Here is a 26807-nt window from a genome sequence, read left to right as displayed (position 1 = left end):
CATGGTGCTGCATGTCACCACTCTCACAACTTTTATTTCCTTATTGAATCATTTTTATTTCAGTTCTTTTTTTCAGCATCCTAACAACACAACAACCCACATCAGGATGGAAATATCACTCAGCAGCTCATCACATGTATTCTTGGTTAACATTGTGTCAGACGTTAAAGCAGCAGGTCTGAGCATCGCAGACACCTGGTGATTTTAGTCATTTTATAAGACAAAGCATATTTCTGCTGATGGGAAAAAAAACTCACTTTCAACATCTACAGGCATGCAAACAAACACACCCACACACTAAGTCAATAAAAAACCTAACAACTGAAAATCAGCACTGACATCTGTGTGCAGGTTCATCTTTGTTGTTGCTGATCATATCCAGCAACAATAAATCTCTCAAATGTGTACCAAGAGTTCAGCTTTTACAGTCAGCAGCAGCTTCCTTTGTGCCGAAGAGGGAACAGTACAACAGTTCACCACGAGAGGGCGATCCAGCCTTTCCAATATGGCGTTGGGAACCCCTGAACTCTGCGTTTCATGGCTGATTTCAAGCCAAGTGGTTAAGAAAATCCCAAGTTTCACTCAAACTTGCGCAGGTGGTTGTAGAGCGACTGGACGTAAGTGAAGACACACATGGGGTCTGGCTTGCGACCCATGATCATCATGTCCTCCACCTCGATCAGCCGGTCACAGCCCGCCTTGGTTCTGAGGACGGGGACAGATGAAGACGAGTCATAACAGAGAAATAGACAGGAAACTAAAATGCAACCAAGAGCCTGACTTTGCAGGGTGAATGTTTCTACTAATTTTGCACATCTGGAGACCAGAATGTACTATTATTGATTATTAATGTTACTTTTAAAACGGCTCTGTCTGGATAAATATGGCCTGTTTTTCAGGACTGAATTGGATTCTGAATCTGGACTTTAACTGGGCCGTATGAACACCTGAATATGATCCAAACCAGCAGTTCCTGCTGTATGTTTTGGTCGGTTTTCCTGTTGGAAGTAAACCTCTTCCCCACTCTCACTGACATCTCTTTCAGGTTTTTCCTGTATTTGGCTGAATCCATCTTCCCTTCATGGGAGTAATGAGTTCACGATGATGTGGCTTGCAATCTCTCAAGCACACATGGTTTTGCATGAGGAGCATACATTTTAGGCTCTCGTGACCAGAACACCTTCTTTCTTGTGTTTGTTGTGGTTTGTGGTCAACCTTAAACAGGGCTCATTATAGCTTTCCTTTCAACAATGGCTTTCTCTTCTTCTCTTCTTTTCGTTTTTCTCCTCCATAGAGGCCTGTTTTGTAGAAGAAATAAGTAATATGTGGCCAGTTGACAGATTCTCCCAGCTGAGCTGTGGATCTCCGTCTCTCCTCCAGAGTCTCTGATTAATTAATGCTCTCCTGACATCCATTTAGGTCTGCAGGTGTTTCAGATGGCGTATTGAACAATACTTTGTGAAATGTTCAAAACTTGTTATTCTGTTTCTAACATAACCCTGCTGTACTCTGGTCTAGACCAGGGATCTGCAGCATGCAGCTTCAAACCACAAGCGGTTCTTTGGATTCTCCACAATGGCTCTTGATAACTTTGTCTAAAAATTAAAAAGCGCCATCTAAAACTACATATAAAGTTTTTTTTTATTATATTCCTGCAATATTTGCATTGAATTTCCACAAAGAAACACTCTAAAAGTACTAGTAATGTGCTTAAATCACGTTTTCTTGTCAGTAAGGCTACGTTCACACTGCAGCCTGAAGTGATCTAATTCAGATTTCTTGCCAAATCGGATTTTTTTGGCATATACATAGGCGACTGTTCAGACTGTCATGAAAAGATCAGATACAAGTCGCATTACGTCAAAAAAATCGGAATTGGGTCACTTCAGGCTGTAGTGTGAATGCAGTGTAAAGGCCGACTGAGTGCAGTTACAACTCAGTTACTTTTGCTTAATGCTGTTAAAATTCTGTTTGGTAACGGTAGCCATGGGAACAGAGCGCAGTTCTACCTGAGAAGGTTAACAGCAGTGAATGTAAAAGGTTACCAGCAAGGCTGAAAAACGGATAACAGACATCTTAAGTTAGCTTCAGTGAAACGGGGAACAAGGTCAATAACAGAGATTTAAGTTTATTTGAATGGTGAAACGGTTGTAATTTTTATTTTTCTTGTTTAACTCTTACGGTGTTTGATGAGATTCAAGCCTGGCAATAATAATCGTTATACCATCAGTTCCAGCCTTCTCAACTGACTGAAGATAAACTAAGGTGTCTTTTATTAGTTTTTCAGCCTTGCTGGTAACCTTTTACATTCACTGCTGTTAACTTTTTCAGGTAGAACTGCGCTCTGTAACCATAGCTACCGTTACCAAAATAAAAGTACAGAATTTTAATGGCATTAAGCAAAAGTAACTACACTCAGTTTTTTTCCTTGACACTGTGCTTTTTTTTGTTTTAAATAATTTCCCATCCCACAGAATAAAAATGTATCCTGTTTTGCTGAATTGTTTGTTTATTTTTATTTTAAATCATGGAAACAGAAATAAAATGGTGGTTATTAAAAAAAAAATATGACAACAAATTTCCAAGAGTAGAGATTGACCTAAAATTATAAGTGGCCTTTTTTTTTTTTTTTTTTTTTTTTTTTTTTCAAAACGTTGTATGACATTTGTGGCTCGAAACAAGTTTTATTTGGCTGGTCTGGGAGTAAAAATGGCTTTTGAGGTTGTAAAAGCTGCAGACCCTGGTATAGAAGCTGCTGGGCTTTTCAAATTCACTTCACAACTACTTTATATTGGCCTGCCACATAATCTCAATAAAGCACATTAAAGTTCAAGGCTGCAACACGAACGAACAGGGAAATGTTTTATGAATTCAGCAGCAGTCGAAGAATATATAATTCCCATTACTGATAGTGGTGCCTCTAAGCCCTGATCTATATGTCTGATTGTGCTGCAGGCTGTGTGATGTCAGATCTACAGCTTGCAGCATGTTTGTGTGCTGCCACAATAAGCAGGGATTTAAGATGTCATGGAGTCAGACAGAAGGAATGCACACCTTTTGCCAGATATAAGAAGAAAAAATGATATCAAACACAAAGAAGAGACTTTTATGCCGTCATCAAGATGTAAAATAAATAAATAAAACTTAAATTCTTCTACTCTGATGTTTAGATTTGATAGCATTTTATAATTGTACAGCAAAATTGAGATGCCTTTGTTCTTTGAATGTTTTTTTTTTAAGACTGATTGCATGACATGCATAATAATTGCTGCTCCAAACTAAATATCCTGCAGGGGCAAATTTTGAGAGTAAAGTTAAAAGTTAAATGTCATAAACAGCTTTACCTGTTTAAATATTTAATATCTAGTTTTTGCCCCCTGTTAATCTGGGAAGGGTTGTTCGACACAACTTCTAGCAGCACTTTAAACATGCTGCTGCACAACCTTTGCTGCAAAAACCTGCCTTAAAATGTTAGGCCTGTGTCCAAACTAACCGTCCTTCAAAAGGTGCAGGAAAAAGTTGTTTTTAAACAGCTGCAGTCGTTCATGGTGGAAAAAAAAACGTCTGGATTTAAATCACTTCATTACTCTCATTACTAAATCACTCTACTGGCTGTGCTTGGACTGTTTTCAGAAACAATAGGCACGTAAATGGCAGTATAAAAACGTGGGAAGAAGTGAAGTTTGCATAGTAAGGTCTGCTGTAAGACTTGTTTCATATTTAATCATGTGAAGACAATGAAGACAATAACCCTAAGAAACACAAATTGTTCCAAAGTGCAGATCAAACCGTGGCTGGCTTTAGTAGGATACTCCTGCTTTCATCTAGGAATGAAGGCAAGTTTTCATTTTGTCCTTAAATGGAAATGTATAGAATTAAAATGTCAGCAGTTTCCATATTAATCAGTGACTGTAAAGCTGTGATGCCCCATAAACTCCTCGTGCTCCAAAGCAAGCTCCATGACAAATGAAGGAAGTATTCTAACAATATTTCTTTATCTCTGAGGATTCGGTGTTCAGATTAAAGTTAAATCTGTTCATCTTTACTCGAACTTAATGAAATTCTTCATCCTCTGCTTCTAAACCTCGGCCCCTATCAAACCCATCCGTCTTTTTTTTGTCCGCAGTGACGGAAAACAGAACCAAGTACACCAACTGTAGATTTGAATACATCCATTTCCTGTCAGGTTAAACAAGCATTTTAGTTTCATACTCACTCTGCAGTTCCAAAGGCCAGCTCAAAGTTGTGTTTGCGATTGGCTGGCGATAAAGCGTTGTAGTCGAACTCGGTGGGAAAGAAGGAGTGGACGAGGGCGCAGAAAGCCATTCCATCGCTCCAACTGGACGAGAAGTTCTGGATGTCGATATTCTGCAGAGAAACAAACAGGAAGAAGACGGAGATCTAAGCATGACAGAGTAACGCTCAAATATTTAAAAGTAAAATTATCCAGCTTGTAAAACTAGCAGGCGGCCAGTTGTAGCTTCATAAAGCCCGTCTCATCGCTCACTGTCTCGCCCATAATGATGATGGGTTAAACAGACGTTCCTCTCCCTCACTGCTCTCAGACACTCTCAAGAGTTTGAAATCGTTCCATGCAAAGGCTGCACTTTATTCGTCTGGAGTTTGGCTTAAATCAAAGCGTAAGACGTCGAGCAATCAAACCGGCGTCTCTCAGCGGTGGCTAAATCTCTGCGAGAGCCGGGACTTTGCCACACTTCTGTGACCAAAAGCAAAACCACATGGAGGAGCTGGCATGAGGTCCGACTCGAAGAGTCCAGAAATGAATCAGGGCATAAAATAAATTACTGGATTCCAAGCATCTTAAATCTAACCTCAAATCACCACAGAAGATCCCACACCATCACAAAAACTAAGATGTTTCACCTGGTAGCCTATGGTCTTGGAACGACACCATTCAAGGAGAATCTGCTTGATGCTGCTGGCGGTCGACACACCAAAACTCTGAGAGCGCTTGAGCCCCGCTGGTTTAGGACGACTGCGCACAAGGGACACACAAAAAAAAGACGCATAAGAGAGAGATGTCCAAGTACAGAAGTTTCAAAGACAAACCATCACAGATCTGCTTTGTACTCACCTGTGACTGACTTCAGAGTCTAATCTCTCGAATATAGATCTCCGAGCCTGAGCGTTACGGGGGAGAGTCTGTGACCTCACCAGCTCCCGCCTCCTCTCTCCTACCTGACCGCAGTTGTTGTTTTTGTCTTCGTCTCTGCAAGATGCATTGAAGTCACATCAAGTAACACAATTGTCATTTGTCCTCAGAGTTTTTGCTTCACCACAACTCACCTGTCATTGTGCTGCAGCCCGGAGTAGGTCACAGACTTAGAAGGAGCTGAGTTTGCCTTGTCTGGTGAAGAGATCCATCAAACAGAAAATCAGCTCTGGCGCTTTTTAGTGCATGGTAAAGGTGCAGAATGTAACTCTTCTAAAAATATATGTTTGTAACTGTCACCATGTTGTTAAATTATAATGTGAGACTGATAGTCTGTGAAAAGATCGAACTCCTCCATCTCCTCCCTAGCCTTAGTATTCGAGACAGACTCTGCTGAAAGAAGAAACTGTGTAGTAGCAGAGAGCAAGAGGAGGGACGGGGATGATTGGCAGCGCTAAGACCCGCCTCCTGGCTCTGATTGGTTGCTTCTACTTAGCTCTGGGAGAAGGTAGAGGAGCTCGATTATCAATCACATACAATAGAGACAAATTAACACATATGTAAGAAGATATATTTTCATAAACGTTTATAAACACTGTTAACCACTCACCCTGGTGATGTGGAGATCCCAGAGTTCGGACAGGTGTGGGGGTCCACGTCTTGACAATCGGTGCTGGCAGCAGGGAGGCCAAAGTCATTTTGGGTCAGAAGATTTTTCAACAGGATATTCAAAGCGTGTTTAATCTCACACACCTGGTTGAAGAGCAGAACTCTCTGCCGGCTGTGGACGAGAGACGCTGGGTGAAGCCTCGGAGGATGGGGAGGACATGGAACCAACAGGGCTGCTGGGAGAATTGGTGGAAGCCTTGATTTCAGCTGTCTTCGTTGTGGCTGTGATGGGAAGGTGGGGCATCCGCAACGTGACGGGCGCCGCGTGTTCAAGAGGGCCGTCTGCTGGTGGGGAGACCTTTCCCTGCACCAACACCGAATGCTCTGTTGGAAGAAGATAACAGATCAGATTAGACTCAAAGCTCACTAAATCATCAAATACTGATAATTCAACCTGCTATGCACACTAGGAGAAGCAAAAAATATATATTTACTCAGTAAGTTTTCTTTAGAGGGGCAGTGTTATGTATTTTATAGCACAATCAAGTTACGACGTTACCTTCAGTTGTTAGAAAAATGCTACCACTGCAAAATGATCAGTTCTTTGATTTTACATTGTTCTTTTATTCTATGAATTACTGACGACATGTCTCTAAAAATCCAAGCAAAAATTTAGTATTTATTTGCAGAAAATGAGAAATGGTCAAAATAGCAAAAAAAAGATGCAACGCTTTCAGACTTCAAATACAGCAAAGAAAACAAATTCATGTTCATTTAGAAACAATAATATTAATGCTTTAACTCAGGAAGAGTTCAGAAATCAATGTTTGCTGTAATAACCAGGAGGTTTTCAATGTGGTCCAGTGCAGTGAACGATTCATTTTTTCCAGACCTGTATATCAAACATAACGTAAAAGAAGGTTGACCTCACAATTTAATGCATGTAAATTGGGGCTCTGTCTCTTTAAGAAGTTCCTGCTCTTTCCGATACCCCACCTTCACCACTTCATCACAGCAGTGCTCCTCCTTGATGCCGTTTACAACCGTAGGAGTGTTGAACTGAGAAGTAGTTTGTATGATAAATTCACCCGACTCAAAGTTCCTCTCAAAGCATCAAAAACAAACTTCAGATATATCTTTTGACATGATGTAAAGCACAAACAATGACTACATCCTCATACAATCCACTTCAGCAGGATTAGGGGTCATTAATGTCCGACTATCAAAGTATTTCATAACAGATTAAAGGTGATGACATCTTTACAACTCCTCCCAATAAAGAACAGGTAGAAGCAGCAAACCAACTCATAAATAATCCAGAATAATTACCTCACTGGATACATTTCACAACTGTAATGACAGAAGAAACCCTCCTTCATCCGTCATGTAGAACCAAGCAGTTCTTTAATGTGACGTCCGTGTTGGACATTTAATCACCTGATGCGTTAGCATGTCCGTTCTCCTGTCCAGCGTGTGCAGGCACTGGGTCGACTTCTATTGGCTCTTCCCGCTCGATGCTCTGAAACACACATGGAGTTATGATTAGGAACACACAAGCAGCCTTTCATTGATTTAAATAGGATATGAAGTCATGTTTGACCCTCGGTGATCGGAGGTGGAGTTGTTTTTCCACAGCGGGGAGCAACAAGCTGGAACACAAAGTTGGAAAGCCACTAACTCCAGAGCCAAGACACTTAATCCTGCATCGACCACAAGGAATGATGTTGTGTTTACAGCACTCACAGCTAAATTAGGCGCTGGATCAGCGTTGGATCAGACAGAACAGAAGAAACGAATAAAGCGGCATATCTCAGGATATCAAAGAAGGTGTTTTACAGGAAAGCTCCATGGTGTTCTGTTGTGTTTCAACCTCCACCTCTCCACATAAGACCCGAGAAGATTAAAGTCAGGCAACACCATCTCTGATGTCCTGCTGAGAGACCAACATTTTATAGCAAAAATTAAGTTTGGATTTTATCTCTTTCCTCTTTCTACTCAAAACGTTCGGCTAAAAAACATCTATCACAATCCAGAGGAGACGCTTCAGTCTCAAACACGGTGCACACACAGAGCTGCTGATTCACAGAGGGATGAGCCGTCACTTTCCATGCAGTCCTGTCACAGATACACAGAGCTTAGAGTGTTGATAACCAGCTCATCTAGTACAGAACAACACCACTGAGGTCAAGAGTGTGCTGGTGATAGCAGCGCACGTTTCTTTAAGCTCAGCTCCAAAACAGAAACCACTTAGTACATTTGTTGGATCACAGCATAACAAATCCAGAATCAGGAGGCCAGCTCTTCCTTCTGCAGCCAGAAGGGAGAGCCTCTGGCTGCAGAAGCTCTTCAGCCAGAGAAGCTGGTTTCGTGAGAATTGTCATGGAAATTTACACAGAATCAACAAATCCCTGCACTTTTTTTGCACTAATAATTGGGAGTTTATTGCAGATTTTTCTCATAATTTGTCAAAAACTTACTGACTTGTACCAAACTGCCTCAGCCTTAACTGATGACATATTATAGTCCATGATCTACACAGCGAGTAATTAAAAGTTGCATTTACCATCATAAACAAGCACAAATATAGCAAATATTTCCAAATTAGTAACACAAACACTTTGAATTTTATAGAAAAACTCACAAAACATATCACAAAATCCTGAAGGGACAGAAAAGATGCTCAATAATAATATTTAATTTTAAGAATTAACTGATATTTTAAGAGTTTGTGAACAGGTTTTATCAATACGTTCTGGCACAACCGGCCCTTTAAGAGCGTACATGATCTTGATTTGGCCCAAAACAAAAATGAGTTTGACCTCACTGAACAGCTCAGCACTGAAATACATTAAAGCTCTACTGTTGTTGTACCAACCTTCCAGACCTCCCAGGTCTTCTTGACCTTCTTGACCAGGTCTGAGCACCAACTCCTCAGACATGTAAAGTTAAAGACTAAAAATCAGACCTACATTTGGGGCCAATTCAATACTTTTAGACCTAACTATTCATCATGAAAATGAAATGACAACAGCAGCTCCTCTGCCCACATGGAAAAATTTAACATTCGGCTCATGGTGTGAGAAACTTGAGGAAATTGCTCCTAGTGTAAATGTGCGTCTCTTTGGTTTATCTCATTATACAGGAATGCTGGTAGGTCATGAGTGTTAAAATAACGCAAGAAAAGACGCTGTGTGTGGTTCTGTGCGCATACACTGGTGGTGAGAGGTTTCATAAAGTGAAGTGAGCCCACTTAATGAGGGGAAAGGAGCACATTTCTGCAGACTATACTGGATATGCAAAGGAAAAGTGCAGTGGAGTCATTTTATGCTGCAAGATTGGAAATAATCTAAAGGGGCAGAGAGCTGGAATCGCGAGGTGGAAACAGCTGGCTGTCCAGGGAGACAAATTGTTGCGTGGCTTTGGGACTGGGAGCTCCCTCAGCTGAAACACTCAGATGCCAGCCGTTGTTTTTGGTTCAGAGGGAGGAAACATGATAGCCGACACACTAAGGTTCTGTAAACTCTCTGGTATCTCAAGGTCCAGCTTGCTGGCAGAACACACTGACTTTTGCTTTGTTCTTCATACAACAACTCCACAACGGTCAAGGCTGAGCAGAAGGTGAAGGACATCCAGCGCTCATTATGAAAGCAGTTGTTTAAAGGTGCGTGACACATTAGCAGAATTACTTTAAATAAAGCTGGTCTACTTTGGAACATCTGAAGAAATCTTTTTTAATGGTTCCAGGTTTTATTAATCAACTGAATGTCTGCTTAGCGTGTTTTAAACCTTAAAGGTCTGAACCATTCCTTAGTAACGATTGGACTCCAGCTGTGTGAACGTCAATGTACATTCAGGTGGGAATTATAAAAAGGAATTTACCTCATTTTCTTCCAACCATGAAGGCCAGGAAATAATCAAAGAGATGCTCTTAAAGGTCGATGCTGAGGTTAGCAGCTGCGTCACATTTCTACAGTGAAAACGTGACATGTAACCTGTGCAGACACTGAAACCCAAGATAAATATGCAACTGCTTCACACTAGGGTTGATTGCGAAGAGGGAAAATAGATATTTAAGATGTGTTTCAGACATTATTTGTGTGATTTTAATGAGAATCTATATAATCTAATCCATGTTATAATTTTTCATCGCAAATTCTACTTTTAAAAATTTATTCCAGATAAAAACACTCAAACTTACAGAATTGGGCTTTAAAGTTTCTCATATTATGTCATATAATTACCAAAATCTTTAAGGATCTGAAAAGTTTTGCATTTCTGTATGTAATATGTTCTCAGTATAAATGCAGCTGTCCTGTGAAGGTCTCACAAGTTAGTTAGAAGACATTGGTGAACAATCATGAAGACAAAGTCGGACAAAATAATATCTGTGAGCCGTGAGATCCATCTAATAGTAAGTAGAATTAAATTTGCAACTTCAAATTTAATTTAGACTTTTTTTTACTTTCCTCTTAGTAAGGAGGAAATGGGATGCAGTGTGGCAAGATGGTACAGAGATAGGAAACATATGATGGACTCAGGGGAAACATGTTTTTTTTAGTTCATTTTCAACCTAATCTTAATTTTGTTATTTTTAAACGTGGACCTAACATTATCAAGGTGCAGAGGGAATACTCCACCCGCCTAGTCTGACCTTCTAAAAGCTCAGACATTTCTGTAATATGTAGAATATAAACCCACATATGCAAAGTTCACCTTCTATTACAGACTCATACCTGTTTTAGAGACGCAACAGAATAAGATCCCTTTTTCTGTATTTGCAAAGCAACAAATCAACTTCTATCTGAATTTGCGTCACACGTGTATTAATAGGAAATTGTAAAACATGCAAACAAAATACAGACAGAGACAGAAAGTGGGTCTAAAGAAAAGCCCAGCATATAAGAGCAGGAACAGGAAAAAACAGAAGGGGAAAGAAGGAAGTTCAATTATGCAAAAATTGAAAATTAAAAACATGGTGTATTATGATGCTCAAAGCTTTTTGATATCAGGTGTTATTAAAGTTTATTATATAATTATTCAAATACTGCTGTCTACTACTGGTCTGTCTGTTGTGATGTGCTGTTATTATGTTTCTCTGATTTCCATTATTTTGTATTTTATGGTTCTCTGTCTAACATTTATGTCCCCATAACATCCCTGGACGTCATTAGAAACCAAATATAAAGAACAAAGCTTCGAGTAAATGGTTGTAAAAATCTCTTATGTAGATTCTTTACGTCTAGATAGACGGAAATATTTTGAGCCTTTATTTCCTTAAATCGAAAATTATTCTAAAGTAAAATAAGTAGTAACTTAACTTGATATTGTGAGTAAAATAATAGAGAATTATGTGCTGTTTAACTAGCACATAATTGTTTCTTGTGAAATAATTATTTGGCTTAAATTGCAGCATTAAGTTAAAACTCACAATTCAAGATGAATGAACTTAAGAGAAAAAACGATGTTTAGACAACTTGTCTGTTCATGAACTTTAATTTCCGAGTTAAAACCAAAACAATTTTCTTGTTGACTTGAATTGCATTTTGAAGGTAGCAGGTGGACTTTCATTTTCAAGTTGAACCAAATTTTTTACAGTGTACTATGCATCCCGGCTACTGTGAAGCTATGAGAGGAAACCTTTGGTGACCAAGGACTGGTGTGCCATAGTTTCCTGTTGGGGAGGTGGAATCCTCTCAGAGGAAGAGAAACTCATTAAAACCACCTGTTCCTCAAGAACATTCACGCAGCCTGCAATTTGTCTCCAGGAATGATCTCAGGGAATCCTGTTCTGGGTCAGGAGTGGAAAGAAACAATTACAATCTTTGAAGTGAGCAAATATAAAACGGTAATTGCAGGTGAGAGTCACCGTACAGAGAACATTGTGCCTTATAAACTTATAAACAAGTTATGACTTCAGACATTTCTTTGGAAATTACCACTTAAAAAGAAGTGGTGAAAGCCGGATTTCTGCTTTTTTTTTCTTTTAGTTTGGACATAAGCCAACAACATCTTGGTTCTCACTGGAAAATGAATTAAAAAACAACAACAAAGAAAAAGGCGGTAGGGAAACTCGGTGCTAGATGCACAGCCAGCCAAGTACTTTTATAAATGCATTTCAGATTTACAGGGCAGTTCAACCTCTCTAGAGCTTAAGTGGTAAAATATATTGGCTAACACTTCATAAAATGCCATGCTGTACATCCACTCCCAATCTGTTGTTGATTTAGTCTGATTTATTTTTTTTTTTTCTTCAAGCGTTTTTGTGACGCTTGAAGAAAAATAAGGCTTAGATAAATTTGTCCTTATGACAGAAGGGGGAAAAAGACAAAATTTCTCTCTACATGTATTTGCAATAAGCAGAAACTCCATTTGTCAGCAACAAGGTAACATATTTCTGTTGTGTTGATAGTGCTTTTTAAAATATTTAACTATACTGTTAAATCAGAATTGATTCCACCTATAATTCTTAATAAAATTCAAATACATGGCATTTTGTTCCTGTATGTTATTCTTTGCCGTGCTTATTCTCTAAAATACGCTATTTTAGTCAAGTACACTTCTTTATTAATTAAAGAAGTTAATTCTTTTCTAATTAAAGAAGTAAATCAGGACAATTAAAACCAAAATATTTTACCAAATTTGCTAAGCTACACAAAAAAAAATCTAATTTATTTTTTTTTTCATTTTAATTTTTTTCTGTATGGTCATTCATGCTACTAAGCAGATCTTAAATGCGACTGCAGTCAGACTTTTGTGTGAACGGTTCATCAACCAAAAGAAATCTGCATGCGCAGAAGATTCTTATCATTAGATATTGATAATTGTTGATGATGATGATAATCATCGATTTGTTTTTTGTTTTAAATATCTGAAATCAAAACTGGTCGAATGACCTTTTCTGTTTTATCCACAATGTTTTTATTTTTAAATACGGTGGAGAAACTTTAAAACAGTGCTGCACAAGTTACTGAGCAGGTTGTTGCTAGGGAACCAAAAACTGAGTGAGTTGCTAGGTAACTAGGTTAATTGATGCCACTAACTTTGCTTAGCTCTCTATTGGTGCGTTCACTCTGCAGCCTGAAGTGACCCATTTTTTAATGCAACCTGTATCCGATCTTTTCATGGCAGTGTGAACAGCACAGGTCGGATTCTTTTTCGAATGTGACCCATATCCGATACGTATCCAATTCAAATGCGACTTAACGTTCAGGTCGCCTTCATCCGAACTGAACGTCACTGATTCTCAACAAATCTCACTATTCTGCGTCCTGATGCGCGCAAGCGGGAAGAAAAACAACAACCATGACGGACAATATGAGGATTAGGTTGTTAATATGCTGCTCTGGCCGGACAACAGCTTCAAATATGTAAGCTAAGCTCCACCGTGAGCCTCCATGTTTACTTCCGCAAACACTGAGCTCTTCTTCTTTTTATGGCGGTTGGCAGAACACTGAGAACGCTGACGCTATTGCGCCCTCTACTGCGCATGCGGGACACTTTCAGGTCGTTTGCCCGTTTACACTGCAGAACGCATACAGATCGCATTTACTGGCAGTGTGAACGGCCCGGCAAAAAAATCGGAATTGCCAAAAAATTGCGTCACTTTAGGCTGCAGTGTGAACGCACCCTATGAGAGGCTGAGTAACTAAAGCTTTTTATCTGCCTACATCTGCCAGAATGAATACTTTATATATTGAATATTCTATCAGATGTATTATCTATTGATATTGATCACGTGTCTATCAAAATATTTATAGATTTACTTGTCCAGCTCTATGTAAATGTAGGTGTTATGTCACTGCCATCTTTTTGTATGTAAAGTCAAAAACCTTCTTCCCAACCACCAACCTTTTCACAATGTGCACCCACCTCCCACAACACATTTTCCTCAAAGTACCCTCTGGGCATGACTCCAAAACACTGCAGCTGGAGAACAAGGAAATGAAATCCAAGAGTTCCCAGGGTGGATTATCTGACGTTGTCAAGGAGGCGACCTTAAAATCTATCATCTCCTCAAACTGAGTGCCAGTAAGTCTCCCTGGTCCTGCAGGGGCAGCGAGGTTGAGCTGTCCCACTGGTCGGTCACTTATTATTAACCTGTTTCCACAGAGATGATGACGGGAACATGGCCTATTGTCTGGAAGTCATTAAGAGAGCCAGGGGTAGCCAGGGAGTGGTTGCATACCTCTGTTAAACCCCCAACATGTACACACACAAACCCTGGTTACAACGGTGCTCCACTTAAACTTCTACTCATCTTTTTCATGTCATTACACATCCATTTTAAAATCTAATAATGTGCTTTACTGGAAAAGGTATTTAAAAAAAGACCCTGATAAGCAGCTTGAGCTGCCAAACCAAACTGGCCAAGTGGAGCCGTGAGATAACTTAATAGTACGCGGTGAAGTGATGCACATTCAGATCAGGTTGGGATCACAGATGGGCTCACACTGTTTGCGCAAGTCTCCATTATGAGTCATAAAACTATATTTTCTGCCTCACTCGTGACTGTAATGACAACCACCAAGCAGATAGATTCCAGGAATTGGTCTCAGAGCTTTTCTTGCTCTGAGGGGGAGCAGCGCTGGGGGAGGGGGTTTGGAAGTGAGTCCTGGGCCACAGAGCGTACGGAGGAATGGAGGTCAGATTAGGATTTGTTTGTCATAGTTATCAGAAACAGACGGAAAACTTTCAGATACCTGTTTCATGGAAATAAGCCCCACTGTACCCACCTGCATCTACTTTCCTTCACTTTATCTCCTAGGAAAGTTTTACTTCATCTAGCTTTTACATCTCTCCTTTTTTATGAGCACATCTTTTGCAGAACAGATAACCCAGATAACTACAAGGAAGTACTTTTGGTTTTCAGTAGTGCCAAGACTTTAATTAATTAGATCATTTAAAAAATTTAAGTGCAATTAATCACGAGCCGGAACCTTGGTTTCTTGTTTCTGGTACGCCCTTTAAATTTGAAGCACAAGCGACATCTGCAAAATAAAGCATTGGATGATGAAGCTGCTTCTCTTAGTCCACCTCAGTCTCATTTTTGCTTCAAAAGATCATCTGATGAGACATTGGAAAAGACTTGTGTGGAAGTTGTGCAAAAAATGAGCTTGTCACCAAAAATACCATCACAGTGCAAAACATGTTGCAGCAAGCACAGATGTCCCCAATACTATTGTCAGCGTTCAGTCCACATTCTGAACAAGTATTTTTCAAAGAAAGTTACATGAGAGATCAGGTTTTCCTGAAACAATTCAAAGCTGAAGGATTATAGCAGCACTTTTCACTAATGTGATGGTTGAATAACCTGAATAACATATTAAAAACAATTATCTTTGCTGTTTTGCTGCTACATCATTCAATACTTTGGCAGCCAAAAAGGTTTTTGAATTGAAAATGTGTATTTTGTTTGTTGATATATGAATTTTGATTTAAAAAAAAAACATATCTTGTTTATTTTCCTAGAAAGTAAAGTTTGTTTTGGAGAAGAACGAAAGCACAATTGAGCAATTGATCAAAAATGTTAATTCTCAGATACAAATGTGAAAGCCAAGCGGACTGAAGCCCGCTCCAAAAGCAGGAAGCAGAATGTAGCACATGACTTCCTGGATAAATACAAATAAAAACAAATGGAGAAATGGAGAAATGGCTCAAAGACAAAAGAGGAATCATACAACTGCTAAAACTGCCACAGGTTTTTCTAAGGGTTTGGTTCATTTCACACAACACAATGTGAAAGCAAACCACACCAGCTGGAAATGAAACAAATGTTACCATTTTGCTCTCCAATCGAACCAAGTCCACTGGACTGTCATGTGTGAGAACAGCCTAAAAGCCTCCGTGCAAACGAGTAAGAGTGGTGTAATTCAGTTTGGATAATGATCACGACACTGAATTTCTCCAAAAACACAATCTGTTCATCAACCTGATATCATAACCCGACTAATCTAAAACAGCAAAGAGGAAAAAGTGCTGCAGCGGCCTGGTGCTCACATGAGCACATGTAAAGGTTAAGGCAGAGATAACATCAGGTTTGCGTTGAGTAATGTTTCTGGAAGGTGGAAGTGATGGCTGCCGAGCTCTGGTTGCTGAGACAAACGTTAACATTTATGCTGACTTTGTGCAATTTGGGAGCTTAAAACTCAAATAAACTTCTAACATCACCATGAGATTACGCTAAGATCCTTTTGTGAGTATGTGTAATGTTTCTTGCAGAGATTAGACAAAGCTTGAGAAAACAGTCAGCTTCAGGCTTTCAGGAGAGGTAGTGAAAGTGCAGATGTTCATCAGAATTAGAACCACATTTCCCATAAATCTGGCTGCTTGCTGCTCGAGTCTTTTGAAAATGCTTTAGCCTTTCATTCCTTCCTCTGTCTGCCACCCCCAATAATAGCCTTCACTGAATTTTGTAGCAGACGGCTGACAGAGAGAAGGCCACAAAGTGTGCCTGGTGATTTACCTGTGTTTAATTTGCTGCTTTTGTGCTGCAGAGTGAAAGCTTGTTTGACTTTACAGCCTTTAGCATCTACAAATGTTCCTAAACTCTTCTGAAGAGCCCCCAATGTGTGACGTGAGCGGTGCACTGAGCCATAAATCAAGACTCTCAGTGTTGATGTTCAGCGTAAGTCGGCCCTCTGACCTGCCACATCTAATCTGCTCTGTACATCTGCTAATTAACACAAGCAGCAGCGTCGGAATGTGCCCAGTGCACTGCGGTCTTTATTTGTAAAGGTGTGGTTGCAGAAAATATTTGAAGGGGAAGAAGGATGAAACCGAAATCTTCTGCAGTATGGCAAAAGTATTCATACCCCTTAAGCATTTTGTTTGCTTTGATCTTCGATGTATTTTCTGAGGATTATATCCAATGAAACAACACAATCTTGTGCAAAGAAGAAAGATGAAAGAAACATGAACATGCATTTCCCAGTAACAGTTAAGTTTTATAGCACAATCAAGTAGCTATGTTATTACAAAATTGTGTTATTATAAAAACGCCGCTTGTATGAAACATGACTTCAAGGAAATCTGACTTCAGAATCTGATGTCTTGAAACTGGGTATCTGTCTCTTTAAGAAGCTCCTGCTCTTTCCGACGCTCTGCCTTCAGGATTCGGAAATGAAATCAAATATTTTGACAACAAATTATTAAGAAACCTATCAGAAAACTCTTTTATTTAATGATATATATTTTCATGTAATATAAAGTTTTTTTTGTAAATGTTTTTGTCTGAAAAGGCACATTTTGTTGATCTTGATTGATTTGTAAAAGCAATAAAACATTAAAGGGGGAGATACATTTGTTTAGGTCATGGCAGATGGTGACTTGTACTGTTTGTTTTTCCTCTCCACTGTCGTTGCATGCATGTTTGGTATGAGGAATTACTGTAAAGTTAACAACACAACGCAAGTGATTTACTGCCACTTCGTCACGCCAGGAGTCAATGACTTGATGAAAGTCATTGACTTGATGCAATTCATTGACTCCTGGTATTTGTGGGTTTCCATAAATAGAAAAAAAAAAGCGTAACTAATTTGAATATTTAACTGAGCTTGCTCTCTTGTTTGACAGCTTGGATCAGTTGGAATGTATGTGGCTGAACTGAAGCTACGTTTTGCAAGGTAAATTGAGAAGAAACTGGTTATGAATTGGCGCTACACAAACTGAAATGAATCAAAAGAATCAATGAAAGATGAGTTGATTAAATGAGACAAAGAAGAGCTGGGGTGGAGATCTGCAGGAGGAGGAGGCAGACAAACGCGCTCTACTCTGAGGCGTCTGAGCTGACTGAGAGGAAACAGCTGATTGACAGGTTCGTCATGTACTGAGGAATGGGCCGAGGTTGGCTGTGGGACAACCCGAATAAAACAACTGAATTCAGATTATCTTCTCTTTTTTTTAAATGGCAAGGTAAGAAACAAGGAGCTTTTGCTTCCAGAAGATATTTGTTGATGTGAGATAAGGATTGTAGTCGAGAACAAGAATGTAAGGAGTGATGAGGAGGAGGAGGGTCCATGTTGTAATCCCTCCACACGCCACATACTCTCAATGAAGCACGAGAATGCACACAATGGTCCGCTGGGCCAGCTGCACTGGCAACAGTGGAGTTGTCTGCAGAAAAGTTTTATGTGTGCTGCAGATTGTGAAGCGTGGAACGGGTTCAGAAACAGAAACAGAGGAAGAGGAAGCTGGGGGACAGGTTTTAGATCTTTGTCCTCGTTCTGACCTCAGCCTAATTCTTGCTCCAGAGAACCATCAGAGGATGCTAAAGCTGCTTCCCATCAGAACCCCAGACCTTCCAGATGGAAGCGCACAAATACAATCACAATCTCACAGATGGCTGGGTTTTCATACAAGAATTTTTATGTGAATTCTGCTGTAGAGAATCAGAAACATGCAGCAAACTGTGAAAACGTTTCACAAGAACCTGTTGAAGAAAAACTAAATAACATGCCGTATATCCTGGGCTTCAAAGGAAAGGCTTCATTTATCGTAGAAAGTGATCAGCAGTCACACGGGTGCGTGGCGCAGGTGTGCGGTACTGAAAGGAGCTGGAATCGCCCGCGTGTACGTGTGTGTGTGTGTGTGTGGCTTTTTACGATAACTTGGCAAGTCACCATGACGCTGTACGGTAACAGCTGGAGAGCAGGCTGCAGGACAGACACGCCTCTGCACATCTCCAACTTCCAGCTTTTTACTGTATCTGTTAGGAAAAGGCCTCCATGTTATGTCAACAGACCTGTTTGAACAGCGAGCTGAACTTTATGAACTGGATCTACCTCATCTCTCGCTGGCAGGCAGACGAGGACGTGGCGCGGAGAGCCAGGGGTAATTAGGGTTTTAAATACAAAGGTACTAATTTTCCAACAAAAAAATTAAGTATGACAGTGAAGTCGTACTGGCTGACCTTTGTCCGCAGATGTAACGCAGCAGAATACATCTGAAGTGTGATGTTGTGTGTTGTGCTAAGTTGACAACAGGGGATCTCCCACAACAGAGACACACAGAAACAAAGGTGGCCTTGTGTCGATTTGGCTCCCATCACCTGATTTCACAGAAGATAACATTCCTCGGCGCTATCTGCCGCATACTTTGGAAATTACAGAGACAAGAGGGAGCATCCATTTGCAAATTATTTTTGTGTGTATTATTTGTTGTATATTTTGGATACAAGCTTGTGTCGTCTGTAGTGTGAATGCAGAATGAGTTAAAGGAGCTACAACTATATGTTGAAGTGCCTTGACCTTTTTTAGAGTGACACTAAGTCTGGGGGTTTAATGCATTATCGTTCATCATAATACATTTCATAGCATGATAAGAATTTTATCGTTGTCACAATAAATTCAAATTAATGATGCTTAACTCTCCTAAAACTGTCCCTTTTGTCAGGATTGTTAGTTTTACAATTTTGTCCACTGTTTGTTCAATGAGAGTATCAATAAACAGCAATTAATTTGCAGCTTATTGGTTCAAAGCACATTTCTTTTTGTGACTGATGTCCTTAAGAAACATCTTAAATAGATATGTTTTTAAAGAGCAGTATTTGTGTTTGTGAGGCTGTGACTGCTGCACAATATAATTACCTTAAAAGAAAAGCATCATCACTTTTATTAACACAATATTACCACAAAATATTGAGATGAAACTTTAAGTCCATATCGCAAACACCTAAGTGATACAATTTGGCAAATAAAAATATGAGTCTCTTCTAATCTGAAACTCCTGGTTTCAGATTACTCCTGGTTGGCTCTGAAGCCAACCAGTTGCCTTCAGAGCCTATGTGGTAAAATCTGTCTGTAATTTAATCTGAGTGTAAATCCAGCTGCAGAGCAAACAGCATCAAGAAACATAGCTGAGAGGTCAGGGATGAAGGTGTGGTGGTTTTAAAACAACATAACAAGCTTTGAACTCCTCACAAAGTTCTGTGTTAATCCATCATCAGGAAATAAACAGCAAACCTACCAAGACATGTCCATCTACCTGAACTGACAGGCAGAACAGGAAGAGTGTTATGGCAACAGATCCAGGCTCTGTGTCATTCGTCAAGCATTCTTAGAAACGCAAAGGATTCATGCAAAATCATGAATTTAACTAAAAATACAAAAAAAATGAAGACCCAAAGTCTCTCATTACAATCCATTTTCCTTATTTCCAACAAACACACACAGTCAAAAACTCTTTTGGTCCATGCTGCTGCAATCCTTCTGCAGTCTCTGTGTTTTTCTGACCTACATTCGACTCAACAGGAAGTAACTTTCAAAATAAAACTGGAAATTCACAGCAAAGTTAACCTTAACTGATATTAATTGTACATCCTGAGCATGGCAACAAATCTAAGGCAAAAAGGACTTACACAAAATATATAATGTGAATAATCTTTGTCTCTTATCTTTCTCAGATAAGAGAAGGAGCCAAGAGGCCCATGTTATCTCTAGACAATTATCAACTACACCTTGATGCTTTAACATCACCCTGATCACATTATCCCCACTAAGGAATATTGTAGTAGCAACATCATTCCAAGCTACACTATGAATGTTTTCCTTCAGCAGGGACAGAAAAGCCGGTCAGAGTTCATGGACAGATAAATAAAAGCCAGTCCAAGAAGAAGAGCCTTGCAAAAGACTTGGCATTTAGACAGTGAACTTAAACTTGCAGCCAACTGAATGTCGGAATGGTCAAGTCAAAGTCTAGAGCTAAAGTTTTTGAAAATGTTATTCAGGCTCATTGGACAAAACTACAAGAATTATTATTTTTTTAAAAAGAATAGCCAGTTTACTGAGTTGACTAAATAATATCAAAATGCCTTAAGTTTTTTTTTTTTTTTACTGTATGGGAAAGAGGTGTTAAAACTACCATTTTATGGATCATAAAATAAAACTTACAGTCATGTTCGCCATTGCAAATCCATAAAAGCCTAACAAATACCTTAAAATCACTTGTCTGGCAATAGAATAACTTTGAATAATCCAGCTGTTCCTCAGCTTGTATTTCATCAAAATATTTAGAAACACTGAACATAGTTTCCATTCTGTGATAAACAACTCATATATTTCTGATCAGGAGGAAAAACAGCTTGTTCATCATCAACTGATGAAGTGATGAAGAAACCAGGAGATTTTTTTTTTTTTTTTGGTTTAGTTTAAAGCAAATCAAGCCTAGGAAAATAATTTAAAACCAGAATAAAAGAAAAATAAATGATAGGACTTTGAGAGACTTTCAGATGAGTCTAATTCCAGAGCATCTCAGAACGACAGTGAAGCTCTTTCTGATAGTAACTCCAAACCACACAGCAATAAAGCTCTGACTGGAGCTTTTGGTCATCACTGATGTTGTGAAGAACTATGATCTAATGCAGACTTGGATCATAAAATAATAAAAAAAACTTTTAGATTGTGCTAGTATCAAGAGAAAAATCAGCCAGAAGAAGAATTTGCTGGTTTTTAGTTTCATTCATCTGTTCTTCTTAGAATGAATCAGTGGATTTAAGAATGATCCACTGAAAACCAGAGAAATTTTAGTTTGAATCCAGAACCATGCCATTACTAATGCTTAAATAGGGAGTATTATGTGTTTCCGCGTACCATCTTATATCACAATATAGCAACTATATTACATTCAGTTGTTATAAAAATGCTGTATATATTAAACAGGACATAAACGAAATTTGACTTCACAATTTGATGCCTTGAAATTGGGTCTCTGTCTCTTTAAGAAGCTTCTACTTTTTCTGACACTCCCGTTTTTGGCACGCCATGACAGCAAGATGCATGTTGAATGGTGAGTTTAGCAAACTCACACCTTCACCAGGTGTTTGCTAATTGCTGCTGCCGCTAGTCTGTAGGAGCAGGGAGGGTGAGGCACGGAGACACTAGTAGTTAGTATTAAGGCACCCTTGAATGGCCGCCACAGAGATACAGAGATTCCTCAAACATGCACGAAAGAGTCAAGTCAACACCCCAGGTAAGTTTTTGATGAGGTAATAACATTCTAACATGATTTAAAGCTCAAAAATGTAGATTTTGCATAATACCTCCCTTTAAAACAACCACTGGTTCAGGCAGGTCAAACCCAACAATGACTAACCAGGGCCTGCATTTCACAACGTTGATTTCAGATATTTGTTTCAGGTCTGAAAAACCCCTCAACCGCACTAACCTCACCTCCCAAGAGCCTGCTCGGCTCATATTACTGCACTTCATAAATCCTTAAGGATCCTGGCAGAACGCTATTGTGCAACCACAGCGACACAGCCAGTGTCTCCTATGACACATCCACACAGCCACAACGCAAGAGGGCTTCAGTCAAACCACCAGCATGTGGTAAAGTTTCTCTTCACCACATGCTGAAGCATCCCTTTCTGCTTTTGTATCTTAACTTTCCATCTATTGTTACACAAAGTGTTTGGCATTTAAATGTAAGGTAGAGGTTCAGAATAATTACCGGCTAAAGGGGCATAGACTAAAAACATTTGCATCGACGAGGGTCTTTAAAAGTTGAAGTCTCAGCTGTTTGGGAGATGTATGGCAATGATGGCACAGAATAATCCTGACATGATGTGAAAGATGCTAGAATAGTTCACAAAGATGTGTGTATATTGGCTCAAGCTCATATGCACTAAACAGTATGTGTAGAGCAGCCTAGTCAACAGAAATATGAGAAATCTAAAAGCAGTGAAAACAACAAAAAACTACACATTTATCTGCAAAATACTAACATTAAGAAGAAAAGCGCCAACTAAAGCCAAAACACTAAGCATCTCTGAAACCGTAGGCCACATAGAAATGCTACATCTAAGTGTTATATAAATGGTGGTAAAAATATGGTGATTAAAAATGTTGAATATTTTTTAAAACATTCTGAGAAGTAAGCTAAGAGATAAACAAATTGTCCAAATAGGCTAGAAAAAGATTAAAAGATTATAGCTAAAGCCAAATGATTAGCAACCCACAATGAATCCTGGGAACATATTGAAGAAGGTGCAAACAACTGTCAACATAATGCATGATTTGTGTGACACGAAGTAGGAATTAAAGGTAAAAAGTGTTTCAAATAAACAGGAAGTCATTTTTGAACGCTACCACATGGATGACTCATCATCCATGATGGAAAACATATTTTGCTTCCTCCGGTAAAGCCACTTACAGAGTTATGTTGGGTTGTATGTTTTCATAAGCAACATACTTTAAATTTGGAGTGAGTAGAGAGAGGTAGGCAGCATGAATGATATAATGGTGGTCCATAAAATAAAGATGCAAACTGGGTGGTGGACGCTTAATTTACCCCACATTATAGCACAGCTTAAAGCCAAGACATAAAAGAACTGAACTTTAATTATTGCAAGTACCTAATTGAACTTAGTTAAAGTTATGCACGTCATTAACGATAATTTTCAAGACCACATAGTTCTAGTTTCCATCAGTATTATTTATAAGCAGAACCTGGAAGGCGGATGTTGCATCAATTAAAATTAATATTTAGCTTAGCGGAAACAAAGAACGTCACTGATCAGCTGCTATTTTCCACTTCCAACAAACCGGAAAGACCACTCTAAGGCGCCAGCTACCAGATTATTGTTTTGTTCTGTCAGCAGCACCTGATAATGGCTCAATCACAATGATGTTGCATATTAACTGTTAAAGTACTGAAAGTCACCAATCAATGTATGGAACAGATAACAGATGAGCGGAGGTTTTTTTTTTTTTTTTTTTTTTTTTTTTTAAAAAGAAAATGTCAGTAAAAGTGGCAGTAATTGAAAAGTTGTCTCTTTTATAATAGTTACATAATGTTAAAATATTTTAAAGCGGAAGCATCATGTAAAATGTTGTTGTTCTTTAGCTTTATATTATGCTCCAAAGTTATTCCCTCATCAATAACATGCCTGGAGTGTCGCTTTGATTGGTTCATGCATGAACCAATTGAATTTCTCCTATGGCAGAAATTCAAGGGCGTCTAAATCAGAGATAGTGACTTGCATCTCTGGTTTTATGGACCAAATTGCAAAGTCAAATTTATTTTTTTAAGTTACTTTTAATATATGCCGCATTTTTATAACAACTGAACACTTGATTGTGCTGTAAAATGACACAATGTGGCTAGAAAATACATAGCATCTCCCACTTAAAGGGTCATACAACACAACCAACACAGGAAAAATGTAAAGAGTCTAACTTTGCAGTACTCACGTTGGTCTTGCTGGAAACAGCAAAGGTAGCTCGGCTGGAGAAGCGTGTGATGGAGGGGCTGCTGCTCGTCCCTGGGCTCATCATCATGGAGGAGCCTCTGGAGCCAGCAGGAGGACTGCTGGAGCTTGTGGGGGAGGAGGTGAGGTTGGCACGGGTCGATGAAAGGCTTGACGGACTGCTGTAGGACTGCGTTTGGTTTTCCAAAGTGAAGTTCTGGGTGCTGGCTTGGCCTCTTCCGTAGATCACCTCCTTCACATCCTGATGGTTCTCCTGTATGTCGTGCAGCTCGTTCTTGTGACTGTGGTTGTTGGTCGTTATGTTCCGCTCACACGTGAGGCCGTTCAGGAGCTCCACTTGCCTTGTGAGAGCTTCCAGCTGGATCCTGAGCTGACGGTTCTCCTGCTGGAGCTGAAGCACGGCCTGTCCAAGCGGACCGCTCAGGTTGGCGGTCTCATCACAACGCCTCTCTATATCGAGCTTAAAGTTGCTGACCTCTGCATGGATCTCTCTGATTGCATCCTGCAAGGTATTCTCATAACGAGTTAGAGCTGAACACACGGTTTCCCCCTCTGGAGAGGGAGAACGGTGGTGACATAAGTCTTCCATCTGAGCCAAGGTTTGAGCCTGCATCAGCCCAGCTGCTGCTGCTGGTGACAGCTATGGAAAAAAGCCTCACCGTGTTTGAGTTAACGTCTGAGACTGAGCTTACTGGCCCCTGGAGACACTCCTCAGTCAGTCTGCTGAGGGAGTAGGGATTGATGCACACCAGGGTTGAGAGGTGAAACCTAGAAGGATGGGGTGGGGTGGGCCAAAGGTCTGGACTGTGTTATACCCACTCCTCCAGCTCTGTCCTGATATGAGGCTTCCTGACGTCTGTCTTCTTTCTCAAGCTCTGCTTTTCAAGAATCAACGTCTCATACTGCAAAAAGGAGACGAAAGATTAGAACATGCAACATTCATTCAGCAGGAAAACGCTTAGGCAAGTCCTCTAAAATCCCTAAATGATGTCAGTCTAAACGTAAAGAAATACTGAATTCAATTTAAAGACATTACAAGACAGCGAGAGAATCTCATTAAACATCTCATCAGGCAAGAGAGGTTTTCAATGTTGCAACAAAGCTCTGTGGTGAGGTCATGTTCAGCTGCAGGGAAGCCTACCCCAGCTCCGATCCTGAGGGTTTTTTTGAACAGCTGTGTGAATGTGTCCTGGAGTGTGTTCGCTGAGCTCTGCTGCGCTTTGCCGGCTCTCTCAGGTTGAGCACTCCTCTCTTCTGGCCCGGAGGAGGGAGGAGAAAGGGAGGTATCAGGGAAGAGGGCGTGTCAGTGGAGAGCCTCACTGGAAAGAGTAGTTAATGTGACGAGACGGGGGAGAAAGAACAACTTTCTCTCTCTGGTTCTACTTGTCCCTTTCTAGTTACATAAAATAAAATACAAAAGGAATAAAACTTATGCAATGAATATTGAAAGAGGACCCGAAAGTCTTTCGTAATGGCATTAAAATCAAACATTTTGTGTGAATTTGAAGTCAAGTTAAAGCACATTTCAGTGACAAGGCAGTTCAAAGTGATTTCCATGATGAAAACATGATTGTGAAACAAGCAGTAAACATTACATGTATCAAATGCCATCTTCGAAATCATCAATGCACATCAAATATGTTGATGTGCCATTTGCTACTAACTCTAAACAAGAGGGCCTTTACCCTTGATTTAAAGTAGCTCAGAGTTTCAGCTGTTTTGCAGTTTTATGGAAGTTTGTTCCAGATTTGTGGTGTGTAGGAGCTGAATGCTGCTTCTCCCTGTTTGGTTCTGGTTCTGGGTGTGCAGTGTAGATAAGGCCCAGGACAACTAAATGGTCTGGAAGGTCGATACAACAACAACTAATCTTTTAATGTATTTTGGTGCTAAGCCTATCAGTGATTTATAACTAATAAAAGTATTTTAAAGTCTATTCTGAGCTGCGGTGAGTCAGTAAGGACTTTAAAACTGGAGTGATGTGTTCTATCCTCCGGGTTCAATTTATATTTATAGACACTCAATTTATTTAGACAATTATGTGCTTAAAGGTTATGATTGAAAAGAGAGGACCACCACCCTCTACGCGTAATTGGACCCAAAGAGAGCAAACATTCCTCACCAGATGGCAGTGGCGTGTGAGTACCAACGCTACTGACAAACTCCTGCAAATACTTTGACACTGAGCCCTCCTGAAAACTGTCAACAATCTGTGTGTGTGTGCCAGTAAGTGTGTGTTTGCAGGGGGAGGTTGTCTCTGCATGAGTGCATTTATCTCTTTCCTTCAAACACATGGGGGGGTTAAGTACAATGCAAGCCAGAGATATTAACTTAATTGGTCAACTGAGGTCCATAAAATGGGTTCTCATTGGCATAATTACTAGAAAAATGTTCTGATCTAGCCCAGTCATTGTCCCTGCCTGCTGTAACGCACCAGCTCAGTTGTGATTACTGGTGCCTCTAAGAGGGGTGTGTGTAAATAAAAACAGATTTGGTTTAACTTTCACTCCAGCAGTGAGAATTTTATTGACAGTGGAGATCATGACTATATGCGAGTGAATTTCTTTCTCAAATAATTTGCTTGGTATTATAATTCTGGAGTAAACTGAACCCACTGTGGTGCCTGGCTCAGGAAAAGTTAAAGAAGCCTCATCTATTCCATTTTGTGCAAGTCTTATGCATACAGCAGTTCACAGTCCAGGAAAATACTTTTCTCTAATGGAAATCTCCCCAGTTCTGATGGGGCAGAGAGAGACAGAATTGTCACCAGACTTGGGAAAGAAGTGTGAAATATCATACTTAATGGAAGCTATATTTATCATGATT

The 26807-nt window shown here is 39.7% G+C and overlaps 1 protein-coding gene across 1 annotated transcript; it reads right to left on the bottom strand.

The window, feature by feature from the left end:
• Positions 1-35: 35 nt before the first annotated feature.
• Positions 36-25240, bottom strand: smtnl (smoothelin, like). Its single transcript, XM_007562542.2, has 10 exons — positions 25126-25240; positions 23968-24886; positions 7220-7301; positions 5927-6166; positions 5784-5846; positions 5308-5368; positions 5096-5230; positions 4885-4996; positions 4217-4368; positions 36-705 (listed from the first exon to the last, which is right to left on the bottom strand). Exons 2-10 carry the CDS (start codon positions 24595-24597, stop codon positions 579-581), a joined length of 1602 nt encoding a protein of 533 aa, XP_007562604.1. The 5' UTR covers positions 24598-24886; positions 25126-25240; the 3' UTR covers positions 36-578.
• Between the last annotated feature and the right edge of the window lie 1567 nt (positions 25241-26807).

This window comes from Poecilia formosa, unplaced genomic scaffold, assembly GCF_000485575.1.
Source record: "Poecilia formosa unplaced genomic scaffold, Poecilia_formosa-5.1.2 Scaffold138, whole genome shotgun sequence".
Taxonomy (NCBI): domain Eukaryota; kingdom Metazoa; phylum Chordata; class Actinopteri; order Cyprinodontiformes; family Poeciliidae; genus Poecilia; species Poecilia formosa.
Note: the sequence above shows the minus strand (reverse complement) of the source record. Positions and strands in the feature narration are given on the sequence as shown.

Coding starts and splice junctions, on each gene's coding strand:
- smtnl (XM_007562542.2), bottom strand. CDS start 24,597: ATGCAGGCTCAAACCTTGGCTCAGATGGAAGACTTATGTCACCACCGT. Junction 5,369..5,783: donor GGGATCTCCACATCACCAGG/GTGAGTGGTTAA, acceptor TCTCTTCACCAG/ACAAGGCAAACTCAGCTCCT. Junction 4,997..5,095: donor GACTCTGAAGTCAGTCACAG/GTGAGTACAAAG, acceptor CCTTGTGCGCAG/TCGTCCTAAACCAGCGGGGC.